The sequence below is a fragment of the Ranitomeya variabilis genome, chromosome 2, assembly GCF_051348905.1.
Source record: "Ranitomeya variabilis isolate aRanVar5 chromosome 2, aRanVar5.hap1, whole genome shotgun sequence".
In the NCBI taxonomy this organism is placed as follows: domain Eukaryota; kingdom Metazoa; phylum Chordata; class Amphibia; order Anura; family Dendrobatidae; genus Ranitomeya; species Ranitomeya variabilis.
Window position 1 is genome coordinate 1,041,760,346 of NC_135233.1, and position 15,488 is coordinate 1,041,775,833.

The following is a 15,488-nucleotide window of genomic DNA, read 5'->3' on the forward strand; positions in this document are numbered from 1 at the left end:
CAATAGTGATGAGAAACACTTACTCAATATCTAATACCATGTACGGGTTGGATTGCTCTTTATCCTGCTCACTGTCGTAAAACAGAATTTTCTTGCTGCTAACGACCACGTACTAGAGGGGAAAAGGCAAAAATGAGTAAATGAGCAACACAGCTGATATAAGATTGAATGTGTACAGGATTTAAAAACAGCGCCACACTTGCACATGGGTCGTGTCTGGTATTGCAAATCAACTCCACTGAAGTGAATGAGGCAGAGCTGCAATACCGCACATAACCTGTGGAGAGGGTGGAGCTGAAATGATGGGAAAAGAAGAGTAGATATATTTTTCCAGTGTTGGACAATCACTTTGAATATTTCTCTGTCCTGTACGGATCACACACTCACCTTCTTAATCCAGCCAAACTTCTTAGTGTTTCGCACAGGAAGTGACAACCAGCCCTCCAGTCTGGATTCTGTCGGTAAGAGAATGTAACACGTTATCCAATAAGCATTAGTCATGTCAGACATTAAAGGGTTATTCCCATCTTCATAGATAGATACTCAGAGAGAGCATGTAAAAACGAGCACTTTTGCAATTTACTGCTTATTAAAATGAGCAGCCATTCTTGAGATATTAACACTTTTGTTCGCAGCTCGTTGCCTAGGAAACCGACCACCGCTGCCATCTAGACTGTAACACTATGTTGGTCGGTCTCCAAGGCAATGAGCTTTAAACAAAAGAAAAAGTGTTAATATCTCAAGAACGGCTGAGAATTTTGATAAGCTGCAAATTGCAAAAGTGTTTGTATTTACAGGAACTATGCATCAAGATCTGTTTTTGAGGATGGGAATAACCCCTTTTAGTTATCACAGATTAACAACCCAAATGTTTCCAAGCAGCGCTGATCCAAGCAACAAGCATTCAAGGCAAAGCAGCCTTATGGTGAGTCTGCGGCTGATCCCATAGACAGGGCTCCCGCATTATTTCACCCGCTCAGTACGGCCTTATGTGTCATCATTATTCATGGCGGAGCTGCCCGTGATTGGGGTTATGGGGCCGTGAACGTGGCCTTAATCTTCTAATGTCTATTTTATCTGGTGGAATCTAAGGTTATGTTCACACGTGGCATCAAACTGTTTTACAGTATCAGCACAGTGAATTAGATTTCCAAAAATCTTTTTTTTTTTTCCCCCTTGAGATTTTCTCCGCAGCCCATTAGCTTTTTCAGCATAATTCATCCAGTCTAATGAAAGGGTTAAAAAAATGCAAGTAACACTGCCAAAATGCCATGTGTGAACATAGCCTTAAAGGGGTTGTCCAATCAAAGCCGACAAGTCTGCAGTCACTCTGTGTGACTGCAGACTTACTATTACTCCCAGCGCACGCACTGTGTGCTGCGGGAATTGGCCGGTTTCAGACCCGGGACCGGAGGGTAGGTATGAGTTATACATACTCCCGGCCAGTGGGCGTGGCCTCATTCTCATACACTTGTGAGAGGCCCCGCCCTCTAGTCAGCCACGCCCACTGGCCGTCAGCGTCAATCGCGGCTCAATACAAGTGTATGGAACGAGGCTGCGCCCACTGGCCGGGGGAATGTATAACTCTTACATACCTTCCGATCTCTGCTCAGAAACCGGTGACTCCCCACAGTGCACGGTGACTGCACACTTATCGGTTTTGACCGGACAACCCCTTTAAGCTCCAGGAAAAGTTGGGGCCTAGGATTCTGACACCTTATGTCCTAAAACCTGTCCCTACAGCCTACAGTTTTAGAACATAAGTACTTAAATTCCTCACAAACTAGGAACATTTCGCGTATTTCTGTATTGTTAAGTTCCTCTGTTATTCATCCCGGAAACCTATGAATAAATTGACAACTGGGTGTTACCATTCCCCTTGTGTTGCGGATTTGTTCCTCTACAATTAGCAGTGATTAGACAGCGATGAGCTGTGTAAGGCCATGTTCACACGTTCAGTATTTGGTCAGTATTTTACCTCAGAATGTGTAAGCCAAAACCAGGAGTGGAACAATCAGAGGAAAAGTAGAATAGAAACATATGCACCACTTCTGGATTTATCTCCCACTCCTGGCTTTGGCTTACAAATACTGAGGTAAAATACTGACCAAATACTGCTAGTGTGACCGTGGCCCAAAAATGCAACCCACTAAGGACAAAGATGTCTCATTCATTTATGGAGTGTGCCAGGGCGTGTAGGGTCCTGATATTATCCAGATGTCAACGGAGAAGTGACATTTCCAAAAGTGATCATTGACAAATGTGTAATAATAAACTACATTTTTATTCCAAAGAGATTGTGTCATCCGAAAACAACCTATAGTTTATAATTTTAGGGTTTAAAAGGGTAAAAGTTCTCCTCATGGAGAGTGACAAGCCAAGCCTGGCATACAAGAGTGAGGGGACTTATAAGCCATGCACGCTTCTGTGGGAAATCAGAACTCTAGCGCCACCTATACAGTTTTAGTCCTCTTCTTCTATGCAGACATAATTTGCATATGTAATTTCCGAGAGGAGCAAGCATGGCGTATAAGTCACCTCACGTTGACATACCAAGCCTGACTTGTCACTCTCCACAAGGAGAAACGTTACCCATTGGACCGCAGTCCATAACCTCTCACCTAGCCAAATCAGATCTCATACAAGTGTTTGCAAATTGAGATTCTGGTTTGGCTTTTATCCCAAGTCATATTGCAAGGCTCGATAAAGGGTTGATTGTGACTTGTAGGATCGCTGCTTCTAATAAGTGGTGCTAAAGTTCAAGTCCTCTTCCACTCTGAAGAGACAATATGCATATTTAACAAATTTTAGAAATATTTATTTTTCAGATCACAAGCTGTATGAAAAATAAATACGAAATTTTGCTATTTTCACACTGGGGCCTCCCTAGACTCTCCTGTTCTTTCAGGAAATGCACACACACATTAGCAGCAATAGACCCTATATTTTGCATTGAAGCATCTAATGAGCGTGTCATAAAAGAAATATGTAAAAACGCTGGCAATATTCATGTGGTATGGGGACAGGACGACCGTAATAACCATTGTTCTGATCCCATACACCTGTTTCGGGTTATTAAACAAGTGCAGGTCGACTTGTAGTAAGTCAATTGGTGCTTGTTTATGGGGGGCAATCTAGAGACACCTTCACTTTATGGAAGATTCATTGATGCGGATGGTATAATGTGTGAGCGCTGTATCAGAATGCCGGACCAACCACAAAGCATAATGGTGTCTTGAGATATGAGAATCATAAAAGGAAATTAACCCCGGCTCGATCTCATCGATCATCTGCAGGTCTGAGGTTGGTGAACAGTGCTGTGCGGGCAGTGTGAGGCTGACGGTAAGTGTGACATGGGTCACGGGCGCAAGCGCAAAAGCGAACTAGGAAAAGCTGGTAAACCACGGATCAGACGCCATATCAGAGAGGGGAGCGGAATGGGGCATCTCAGCGTGAGGTCTTCTGCCATCCTGGTGGCAAGTGCACAAAGGTACGGGGATTTAAAGGGGCTTTAGCCTTAGGGTATTATGGACAACATGGGAGGAAAGGCTTCGCCTACTTCTGGTTTCAAGAGACTTTTATGTGAATGGACATCGTATAAAATAAGACTTGATCTACAGCGCAAGAAAAACAAAAAAAAAGACTTTTAAAAACAAGGCCATTCTGGGATAAAGTTTTCCAAAACTTCATTCAGGAAGCAATGGCTGTGTAGAAATCCCTTTAGCCTAGTATTGTATTATAGTAAAAGCGCACAAAAAAAACCCCACAAATTATTCCTACAGCCATGCTCCATTTCTATTCTATACTCCTATATTACGGGATTGAGGGATAACCCAACATGTGTGTCACCGCTTCCAACTTTTAAAGAATGCTATGACGTATAAGCTGTGAGATAATTATAATTTACTCTTGAAATACAGCCTATAACTAATCCTCAAGCTGACCACACATCGATACCTTAGGCTCTGTTCACATCTGTATTAATCATTTATTTGGTTTATTCCGATCTATCCGGCGATGTTCGATGGACTGATTGACTATATTTCTGTCTCATGTTCAGGACACTCAGAAAGTAGCCTCCAACACAGAGGTGAACACAGCCTAAACCGTAGCTGAAATAGTTTTTTCTTTTTCTTTATTTTTATTAGAAACCCGGACTATTGTAAAAAAAAAAAAAAAAAATCATTTACATCTAACTTGCTCCAGGAATAGGCTCGATTCGCTGAAGAAAACTTTAGTGCATCTAATAGAATGACTTAAGCTTTGCACTGGTTTATACTAACAGTAGAAACATAAACCAGTTGTTGCGTATGTCCATGATGGCAATAGATGGCTGCTTGTCCTGTGGTAAGTGGTAGGTGCATATATCACTTATTTCAGTAAATACTGTACAGCCGTACGGTCCAGAACGCATGCGGTCAGTATTCATGCCATGCCGATCCCACACCAGCAGTTATAGACTTGTGTGATCAGGACATCCGTGTTAGACAGGGGCCACTGACAGCAGGTTATGGGGTCACACGGTGCGGCACACTGTTGCACTGCGATGTCACCTTCGTTGTCATCGCTATCGGGATCTGCAGGGGCTCGTGCACGGGGTACGGGTTCTTCCTCTGAGTCCGTATCAGGATCAGAGTTGAAAAGCAAGCTAGCACGGCAGGGCTTAGTGCCAATGCGGACAGAAGTAGAAGAACGCTGGTAGGTGAATGACATGGACTCCGTAGTACGGGACTGAGTGATGTGAACTGGAAACCCGGCACAGAACCGGAAGAAGAGTGCAGAAAGTTATGAGAAGATATAAGTACAGGGGGAAGGAAAAACAACGTTATACCGAACAAGAATGAAATACACATGAGCACCACTGTTCCTAAAAGGAAAGAATCCAATCTTCACATTCCTAACAGGGTATTGCCAGGAAATGGTCCAAAATTGAGATTGGAGAGGGTCCTGTAGAGCCTAATATCAAAGGGACAGAGGCTCTCCGCTGTGCAGAGAATGTCAGTGATGGAGGCATGATGCTTAAAGTGCCCCGTCAGCCGGACTGTGCTCAGTAACCTACGGACAAGTGTCAGGTCGGCGCCGTTATACTGATTACAATGATACCTTGGTTGATGAAATCCGTCTTGTGGTTGTTGTGTAATCTTTATTTTCAGTTTTATGTTAATGATATGCTCGTGCTCCGGGGCGGTCTGTGGGTGTCTTCATGTGGCTTTTATCAACCAAGGTTTCATTGTAATCAGTAGAACGGCGCCGACCTGACACTGTCTGTAGGTTACTCAGCACAACCCTGCTGACGGGTTCCCTTTAAAGGGAATCTGTCGTTAGATCCATAGCCATGGTGTCCGAACCATGTGCACTATGTCTCACTTCCCGACTGCGTTATTACACCCGGGTATGTTTTATTCTGTGGCATTTTAGAGAAAACAGTTTAAAAAAGTAGCCGGAGTTTTTTGGGAGAGACGTCCCCGGTGGCTTCTTGCTGCCTACTCCAGATGATTGACAGATCTGTGTCGTGTGTATACAGGGACAGATCTGTCAATCAAGTGGAGATGGGTGGGAAGAAGTTTGTCAGAGGGTTTAATTGGTCTAGTCAGGACTCTTCTTATTGCCAGCATTTCAAACTAAGTTTTTGATGAAAAGCCTCAGAGAAAAACATACTTGACTGCAATTGCGTAGCCCGGTTCGGATTCATGCTCCCCAAGGTTCAGGCCGCATGGCTCTAAGGACAGGTCCTCTTTAAAGGGAACCTATCAGTTCTTCAAAAGAATTACAAGATAAAATAAAATGCACATTGCAAGCAAATTAGATGATTTTCTCAGTTATAGAGTGAGGCAGGTTTGGTAAATCTGGCGGATTCTCTTCTGAAGTGAATCGTTTCACCAATGCATCACACCGAAATACAAACATTTTCCTTCCTCTCAAACTGGAGACTGACTTATACTTCATACTGAATATTGTTATATATGAAATTTGTATTAATAGTCAAAGCATTATATATATATATATATATATATATATATATATATATTCTCTTCTACAACATTGGGCAAGAACAAGGGCTATACCTGGGTATCCATCATCGTTGTCTGTGTCACCGTGCCCGCTGCCGATACTTGTGCTATCCAAACCGATATGAATAGATTGCATCTGTGACCGCAACTGCTCAATGTCGCTGTCTTTGCTGTCCAATGCCATCTGGAGCTCAATGCGAACCTGACTCTCTTCTGCAATTTGCTGCAATGATAATTATGTCAATTTAAAGAAAAATGTGCTGCTGGATGGACATAAGTCGGGAGACCTCGATCAGCAAGGCAGGAGAGAGAGAGAGATCGACCAGGCAGGAGAGAGGAGAGAGATCGACCAGGCTGGAGAGAGATCGACAAGGCAGGAGAGAGGAGACAGCTCGACATGGCAGGAGAGAGAGATCGACAAGGCAGGAGAGAGAGAGAGATCGACCGGGCAGGAGAGAGATCGACCAGGCAGGAGAGAGAGAGAGATCGACCGGGCAGGAGAGAGATCGACCAGGCAGGAGAGAGAGATCGATAAGGCAGGAGAGAGATCGACAAGGCAGGAGAGAGAGAGAGATCGACCGGGCAGGAGAGAGATCGACCAGGCAGGAGAGAGAGATCGATAAGGCAGGAGAGAGATCGGCAAGGCAGGAGAGAGGACAGAGATCGGCAAGGCAGGAGAGAGGACAGAGATCGGCAAGGCAGGAGAGAGGACAGAGATCGGCAAGGCAGGAGAGAGGACAGAGATCGGCAAGGCAGGAGAGAGAAACATAGTAGGACATAGGTCGCCAAACAGGAGTACGGTCCATAGAGTCCATCCTGTCTGATAGAAAACCAGTTAGACACGTTCAGACCAGTGTAACCACTGTACACTCTGGATAAGTTACAAATGGCTCCTTACCGCCTGCATCTCATTCACTTCTTTCTGGTACTTGATAACAAGACGAGAAAGTTTCTCCCTCTCGGATTTCAACTCTAATTGCAGCTTCCTATTCTCCTTCTCCTTTCTGCGCACATCAGCATCAGGACCACCTTTGTTGGGAATTTTTCTGTTCATGATTTCTGCAAGTTTATTTACAGCCTGTAAAAAAAAACAAAAAACCTCTCTATAAGAACAGAACATAAAGGCTTTAAAGAAGTCACAAGTGGCTCCACAAGTATCTGGGCAAGCGTCTGCTGATGTGATGTGGGGGCATTTTGAAGACAACATAAGACCACTATGCCGACATTGATCTGCGAGACTGGCACATTACAACCTGGAAGACTAGATATAGATTACTGGGCAACCTAGACCCTTCGTTAGGTCAGGCCTTAAATAATGTATGGCTTTAAAATGTTTACCGCATCACACACTTGACACCATTTGAACCAATTAAGTTTATCTTTGTCTCATCAGGCCACAGGACAAGGTTCTAATAATCCATGTCCTTAGTCTGCTTGTCTTCAGCAAAGTGTTTGCCTGCTTGTGCGTCATCTTTAGAAGAGGCTTCAATCTGAGACAACAGCCATGCAGACCAATTTGATGCAGTGTGCGGCTTATGGTCTTTGCTGGCAGCACTCATACGTCTATTGTGAACAGACACCTCTGGATATGAGACTGAGCACGCGCCCTCAACTTCTGTGGTCAACCATGGTGAGGCCAGTTGTGAGTGGAACCTGTCTTGTTACACCGCTGTATGGTCTCGGCCGCCGTGCTGCAGCTCAGTGTCAGGGTGTTGGGAATCTTCTTATAGCCTCGGCCATCTTTATGTAGCACAACAATTCTTTTTCTCAGATCCTCAGCGCTCTTTGCCATGAGGTGCGGCCATGTTGAACTCCCAGTGACCAGTATGAAAGAGTGCGAGAGCTATAACTCCAAATTTACCGCACCTGCTCCCCATTCACACCCGAGACCTTGTAACACTAATGATTAATGCCAGTGGTTTAGACATTAATGCACCACATTTACACTGTAATACAAGCCGTGCACCGACTACTCTACATTGTATCACAGTGTCGTACCTTCAGTGTTGTCCCATAAAAAGATATGATAAAATATTTACAAAAATGTCAGGGGTGTACTCACTTTGGTGATACACTGTGTACATCTGTAATGTATATAAATAGATTGTAATTTATACACTGTGTATAATAACATAACAAAAGACTGACCGTCACTTCCAAAAAGAAACTCAAATGTGAACAGGTGCAAGCTAAGAGCCACTCTAGATGTAACTAACAAATTAAAGCTGCGCTCCGTTAAACACTATAGGATGCAGACACTGACTATATGAAATCAGAATCATATTACTGCTATAGAAAATAAGGTGAAAAATGAAAATACTTGGCACATATATTGGCCTTCGTGTGTGTGTGCGCTTTGTATGGAGTGCGTATGTGTGTACAAAACAAATCTACATGCACACGACAAAGAGGATGAATCGGGGCAAGAGGTCCAAGGAGTGAGGCCGATGTTACTAAGTATCTGGGACTCCATGTGCTGAACGTCCACAGTCACATCTCAGTAACGTTACCTGCGTCTTCAGGGTTCGCTCAGTCAGCAGCTGCTTCTCAAATTGAGTTTTAATGGCCACAATGCTGGATCCCTCGTCCTTCAGATATATAATTTCTGTAAGAGAAAGCCACAACAATATTAATAATATTTCTCCCACATTCCCGTTTTAGATATAGTGTAAAGACGTTATCTTAGATCGGCGTCTCATAATGAGTAGATGTAATTGAATGGTTACCACTAGTCCATAAAATACATCATTCAAGGTGGATGAAAACGGAGCTCATCTAAAAGATCACAATACTCACGCTCATGGGCCTCCTTCGCTTTGTTGTTCAGCTCTTCCTTCTCGTTCGCCAAATTGGCCACATCTGTAGTTAGTGTTTTGTTAGCTTCCTCAAGCTAAAAAGGAGAAAAATATACAAAATCAGGACGTCGGACAAGTAAGGAGAAATAATAAAAAACACCTTCAAGGACTTTAAAATATTTGTAATAATCTTAAATTTTATTGAACGCTTGAAGTAGGGTTTAATTAGGCTTTTAGCACTATTCTAAAAAGAGGACCTGTTACTTGCCCTAATTATGTAATTTATTTTTCATCTTGTGTAAATGCCGCTGTTCTCCTGAATCCGGCGTTGTCTTTCTTTCGTTCCTGCGCCTCTCTATTCCTGAGATATGGCCCTCTATTCCCTGTATATATATATCCAAGTCTTGTGAGCTAAGTGGGTGTGGGGCTCAGCAAGGTGTGGGGCCCTCAGCAGGGTGTGGCCCTCAGCAGGGTGTGGCCCTCAGCAGGGTGTGGGGCTCAGCAGGGTGTGGGGCTCAGCTGGGAGTGGGGCTCAGCTGGGTGTGGGGCTCAGCAGGGTGTGGGGCTCAGCTGGGTGTGGGGCCCTCAGCTGGGTGTGGGGCTCAGCTGGGAGTGGGGCTCAGCTGGGTGTGGGGCCCTCAGCTGGGTGTGGGGCCCTCAGCTGGGTGTGGGGCCCTCAGCTGGGTGCGGCGCTCAGCTGGGAGTGGAGCTCAGCTGGGTGTGGGGCTCAGCAGGGTGTGGGGCCCTCAGCTGGGAGTGGCGCTCAGCTGGGAGTGGCGCTCAGCTGGGTGTGGGGCTCAGCAGGGTGTGGGGCTTAGCAGGGTGTGGGGCTTAGCTGGGAGTGGGGCTCAGCTGGGAGTGGGGCTCAGCAGGGTGTGGGGCTCAGCTGGGTGTGGGGCTCAGCAGGGTGTGGGGCTCAGCAGGGTGTGGGGCTTAGCTGGGAGTGGGGCTCAGCTGGGAGTGGGGCTCAGCAGGGTGTGGGGCTCAGCAGGGTGTGGGGCCCTCAGCAGGGTGCGGCGCTCAGCTGGGAGTGGCGCTCAGCTGGAAGTGGTGCTCAGCAGGGTGTGGGGCTCAGCAGGGTGTGGGGCTCAGCTGGGTGTGGGGCTCAGCAGGGTGTTGGGCTCAGCAGGGTGCGGCCCTCAGCTGGGAGTGGGGCTCAGCTGGGTGTGGGGCTCAGCTGGGAGTGGTGCTCAGCTGGGAGTGGTGCTCAGCTGGGAGTGGTGCTCAGCTGGGTGTGGGGCTCAGCTGGGTGTGGGGCTCAGCTGAGTGTGGGGCTCAGCTGGGTGCGGCGCTCAGCTGGGTGTGGGGCTCAGCTGGGTGTGGTGCTCAGCTTGGCGTGTCGCTCAGCAGGGAGTGGGGCTCAGCAGGGAGTGGGGCTCAGCTGGGTGTAGGGCTCAGCTGGGTGTGGGGCTCAGCAGGGAGTGGCGCTCAGCTCGGTGTGTCGCTCAGCAGGGAGTGGGGCTCAGCTGGGTGTAGGGCTCAGCTGGGTGTGGCGCTCAGCAGGGAGTGGCGCTCAGCTCGGTGTGTCGCTCAGCAGGGGAGTGGGGCTCAGCTGGGTGTAGGGCTCAGCTGGGTGTAGGGCTCAGCTGGGTGTAGGGCTCAGCAGGGAGTGGCGCTCAGCTCGGTGTGTCGCTCAGCAGGGAGTGGGGCTCAGCTGGGTGTGGGGCTCAGCTGGGTGCGGCGCTCAGTGGGTGCGGCGCTCAGTGGGTGCGGGGCTCAGCTGGATGCGGGGCTCAGCTGGGTGTGGGGCTCAGCTGGGTGTGGCGCTCAGCAGGGAGTGGCGCTCAGCTCGGTGTGTCGCTCAGCAGGGAGTGGGGCTCAGCTGGGTGTAGGGCTCAGCTGGGTGTGGCGCTCAGCTCGGTGTGTCGCTCAGCAGGGAGTGGTGCTCAGCTCGGTGTGGCGCTCAGCTGTGCTGTGGTCTCCTCCTCCTCTTGGGGACCACGCCCACTTAGCTGACACAACTAGAATTACACACAGGGAAGAGGGCCGTATCTCAGAAACGGAGCGGCGCAGGAACAAAAGAAAAACAACGTTGGATTCAGGAGAACAGCAGCATTTACACCAGGTAACAAAACTACACATTTATGACAAGTGACAGATTCCTTTTAAATGGGTTGTCTAGGATTTTTAAAAAGTAGATAACATCAGGAATTAGTACAATATAATAAACTTTCAGTATCCCCCCGTTTCAATATACATACTAGCATTCCCAATGAGGCTGGAGAGTGGCGGTGCAGGAGAGGTGGGGGATAGCCTCGATAATTAATACTTATTTCCTGCTCTGGACAATCATTTTAAATATTTCCCCCTTCACCGCTTGTAAGAGTTTTTCCAGACTGATAGGACTCACGCACATCGCCATGTTATAGCTACATTTTGTAGGGAGTCTTCATAGGACTCTATACAATGAAGGTCTCCTCTAAATCTGTTGATTGATATTCACCAATTAAAAATACAGCCATCAATCCCGGAAAGTTTAATTTAAGGTCTCGCCCATTTTCTTTCTTTTCAGGTAAAATTGAGTTTCTATACCTATAATTTTGGGAGCTTTATGTACATACCCCAATTCAACGTTTTTGCATTTATCCCGCTAACGACTCAAATAAAATTATTATTTTTTGGCCCCAATTAAATAAGAACAATAATTTTTTAAATGTGTTATATGAAAATGGTGACACTGTGTATACCGGCATATCGTGCATAATAGAAGTGGCATTTACGTACAGAATTAATGGTGGCATATTTCTCAGCAAGCTCTTGTTTATGACGAGCCATCATCTCCTTGATCTCCAGCTCTTTCATGATCTTCTCTTTCTCCAGGTCAGAGTACTGCTCTTCAGCAATGGAGCGTGCCAGCTGTTCAGAGTCGGCCTTGGTCAATGTGATCTCCAGCTGAGCAGCCAGAGAGTCCCTGCAAATACAAAAAAAAAAAAAAAAACAATTTTACTAACAAAATTGGACTAACACACGTGTATGGAGCACTTAAAGCACATTTGTCGTTTCAAAGGACTTTTCAAAATCCGTTATATTTAGATAACAGTATTTCTGGCCATTATGGGCCTTGTATCCTAGATTCATCACCAGTTTTTCCCCCCATAGGCTCTATTGCTAATTTTCAGCTTTCTCTGAGCTAGTGGGTTGAGACTACTATGTCTCCCATACACAGTCATGAGGGATTCCTGCTCCCTTACTTCTATGTAGAGCATGTTGAGAAGAAGCTGCTGCAGCAGCATGAAGACCTTATCCAGCAGTACTGAGCCGTGTAACTGTGAACTCAGCACTGAAAGGAGATCAACGCTTATTAGAAATCAGTAGTAAAGTTTCTGCCCCTGTCTTTTTGCAGCTGCTTCCACCTCCCTCCTCTTTCGACAGGTAACATGTAACCTTATCGATTAGAGAGCTGACCACGTGTGTCATCTCTAAAATTTGATTTAAGCCGTATTTCAGAATGAAATAAAAGATAAGGATTAATGGTAGAGGAGAAGAAGTGGCTGATAACAGGAGAAAAAGGCTCAGCCGCTGACCCTGTGACTTACCTCTCATCCTGGAGCTCCTGAACTTTTTGCTGCATGTCCTTATAAAGTTTCCCCTGGTCTTCACACTCTTCCTTGAGTTCTCGCACCTGGGTCTTGTACAAGGTCTAGGAACAGAATAAAAAAAAATAATAATAATAAAATGGCTTTCCCAAAAATAAAGTGAACGAGGCCAAGCTGCAACAACATGAGGTTCTGAAACATTTTTTATGCTTTGTTTCATTAAAATTAAATTAAAAATTATTTTAAGGGTAACCATATGCAGGAATGGAGGATACAGGTAGATTTAATTACACAATTTAAGTACATGTATTTTCTGTGATACCCTATGCATTGTGCGGTTTGGATATGTTAAAGGGTTATGCTCACCCGGTACTATATAAAGCCTGAATGTGAAAAATCCCTTTATAGGTATTGTGTTATCACAATATGACCTAATGTTTAAATATAATTTTTATGTTAACTTTATTTTTATTTAATTTTTATTTTTTATTTCACAAACTGACACATTTGGAATTAACTTGGCATTGTGACATTTGGACTGTAGATCAGCCTGGAAGTGTGAAATGCACTGCAGCAAAAAAGAATGTTATTTCTTTGTTTATTTTTTTTTTTTTAAATTGTGAAAAGTTTTTTCAGAGGGTCATTTATTATTCAACCCCTCGACCCACCAGAATTCTGTTTGGTTCCCCTAAAGTATTAAGAAGTAGTTCAGGCACAAAGAACAATGAGCTTCACATGTTTGGATTAATTGTCTCTTTTTCCAGCCTTTTCTGACTATTTAAGACCCTCCCCAAACTTGTGAACAGCACTCATACATGGTCAACATGGGAAAGACAAAGGAGCATTCCAAGGCCATCAGAGACAAGATCGTGGAGGGTCACAAGGCTGGCAAGGGGTACAAAACCCTTTCCAAGGAGTTGGGCCTACCTGTCTCCACCGTTGGGAGCATCATCCGGAAGTGGAAGGCTTATGGAACTACTGTTAGCCTTCCACGGCCTGGACAGCCTTTGAAAGTTTCCTCCCGTGCCGAGGCCAGGCTTGTCCGAAGAGTCAAGGCTAACCCAAGGACAACAAGGAAGGAGCTCCGGGAAGATCTCATGGCAGTGGGGACATTGGTTTCAGTCAATACCATAAGTAACGTACTCCACCGCAATGGTCCCCGTTCCAGACGAGCCCGTAAGGTATCTTTACTTTCAAAGCGTCATGTCAAGGCTCGTCTACAGTTTGCTCATGATCACTTGGAGGACTCTGAGACTGACTGGTTCAAGGTTCTCTGGTCTGATGAGACCAAGATCGAGATCTTTGGTGCCAACCACACACGTGACGTTTGGAGACTGGATGGCACTGCATACGACCCCAAGAATACCATCCCTACAGTCAAGCATGGTGGTGGCAGCATCATGTTGTGGGGCTGTTTCTCAGCCAAGGGGCCTGGCCATCTGGTCCGCATCCATGGGAAGATGGATAGCATGGCCTACCTGGAGATTTTGGCCAAGAACCTCCGCTCCTCCATCAAGGATCTTAAGATGGGTCGTCATTTCATCTTCCAACAAGACAACGACCCAAAGCACACAGCCAAGAAAACCAAGGCCTGGTTCTAGAGGCAAAAAATCAAGGTGTTGCAGTGGCCTAGTCAGTCTCCTGACCTTAACCCAATTGAAAACTTGTGGAAGGAGCTCAAGATTAAAGTCCACATTACAGATACATGTACAGGTTTACTTGAAAAAGGCTAATTAGCCGAAACGTTGAAATAATTACCTGCGAAAGTGCTGAATACTATAGTGCTGAATACTATTGGCATTTTTTTCTTCCACGTATGCGGTGTGTATAGACGGAAAACGTCATTGAAACGTTATTGGAATTTCTAATAAATGCATGACTGAATTATTTTCACTATTATTGTGTGCTGGAGTCTCATTTTTGGATGTTTAAAGTCCACATGAGACACCCAAAGAACCTAGATAACTTGGAGAAGATCTGCATGGAGGAGTGGGCCAAGATAACTCCAGAGACCTGTGCCGGCCTGATCAGGTCTTATAAAAAACGATTATTAGCTGTAATTGCAAACAAAGGTTATTCCACAACATATTAAACCTAGGGGTTGAATAATAATTGACCCACACTTTTATGCTTAAAATGTATAAAAATTTAACTGAGCAACAAAACTTTTTGGTTTGTAAGATTTATGCATCTGTTAATAAATCCTGCTCTTGTTTGAAGTTTGAAGGCTCTAACTTATTTGCATCTTATTAAAACTGCTAAATCTGCAGGGGGTTGAATACTACTTGTAGGCACTGTATATGTATTATATACACACATATATATATATATATATATCTTTAAATTTTCCCACAGAAACCTAATCCAGCCTCTGATGATAATGAGACTTCTGGAAAGTCTGCTGTGTTGAACAGGAAGCTTAAGTCTTCTTTAGCTTCTTTCAGTAGTTTAAGACCTTGTGGCCGGTGTGAAAACAACAAAATCTCCTTTTTTAATACAGATTCCAATATAATCATAATAATAATAATAATAATAATAATAATAAATAGAGTGCAATATAAAAAAAAAAAATACATTTGTCTCAAAAATCCAATTTAAACAATAGGTTATTTCCTGATGATACTTTAACTTTATTTTGTGTGTAAATGTTACTGCGACAGTTACATATATATTGATATATTGTGGGGGGGGGGGGGGAGGGTTTACATAGTGAACTACTTGAAACAAAATAAATTTTCACATTTTAATTTAATTTTTTTTTTTTAAAGAATTAAAGGGTTTACTTGAGATTACAACTACATGGGGAGGTGAGCAGAACTGATGGCTGCACATACTGCCAGGACATGTGCATGATTGGCGAGCATCGTCCACAGTGTATCCTGGCAGGTACGTGCCAACGAGACATCAGCGCCACTCACCTCCCAGTGCGGAAATGGACAGCGCTGGACAAACCCTTTAATGCCCCGTAGGGAAGGTAAAAGATGTACATGCTTACAGAGAAATACTGCTCAGCCTCCAGCTGGTCTTGAAGTTCTTTCATCTGACCATCTGCATCTTGACGTTCTCTGCAGAAAACAAGACGTCGGAATTATTCTTCTAAACGAGTTTCTCTTTTGTAGAATATGCAACTGTCTCCACAGAGAGGA

The 15,488-nt window shown here is 44.9% G+C and overlaps 1 protein-coding gene across 2 annotated transcripts in view; it reads right to left on the reverse strand.

The window, feature by feature from the left end:
- ROCK2 (Rho associated coiled-coil containing protein kinase 2) overlaps positions 1-15,488 on the reverse strand; it is a 160,585-nt gene that overhangs the window by 14,293 nt on the left and 130,804 nt on the right. For both annotated transcript variants that reach the window (XM_077291438.1, XM_077291437.1), the window contains exons 20-28: positions 15,338-15,407; positions 12,343-12,446; positions 11,531-11,717; positions 8,808-8,901; positions 8,522-8,616; positions 6,910-7,089; positions 6,066-6,234; positions 388-455; positions 24-112 (exon numbers count right to left, since the gene is read on the reverse strand). In XM_077291438.1, the coding sequence (XP_077147553.1) occupies positions 24-112; positions 388-455; positions 6,066-6,234; positions 6,910-7,089; positions 8,522-8,616; positions 8,808-8,901; positions 11,531-11,717; positions 12,343-12,446; positions 15,338-15,407 (1,056 nt within the window). The remainder of the gene's footprint in view (positions 1-23; positions 113-387; positions 456-6,065; positions 6,235-6,909; positions 7,090-8,521; positions 8,617-8,807; positions 8,902-11,530; positions 11,718-12,342; positions 12,447-15,337; positions 15,408-15,488) is intronic.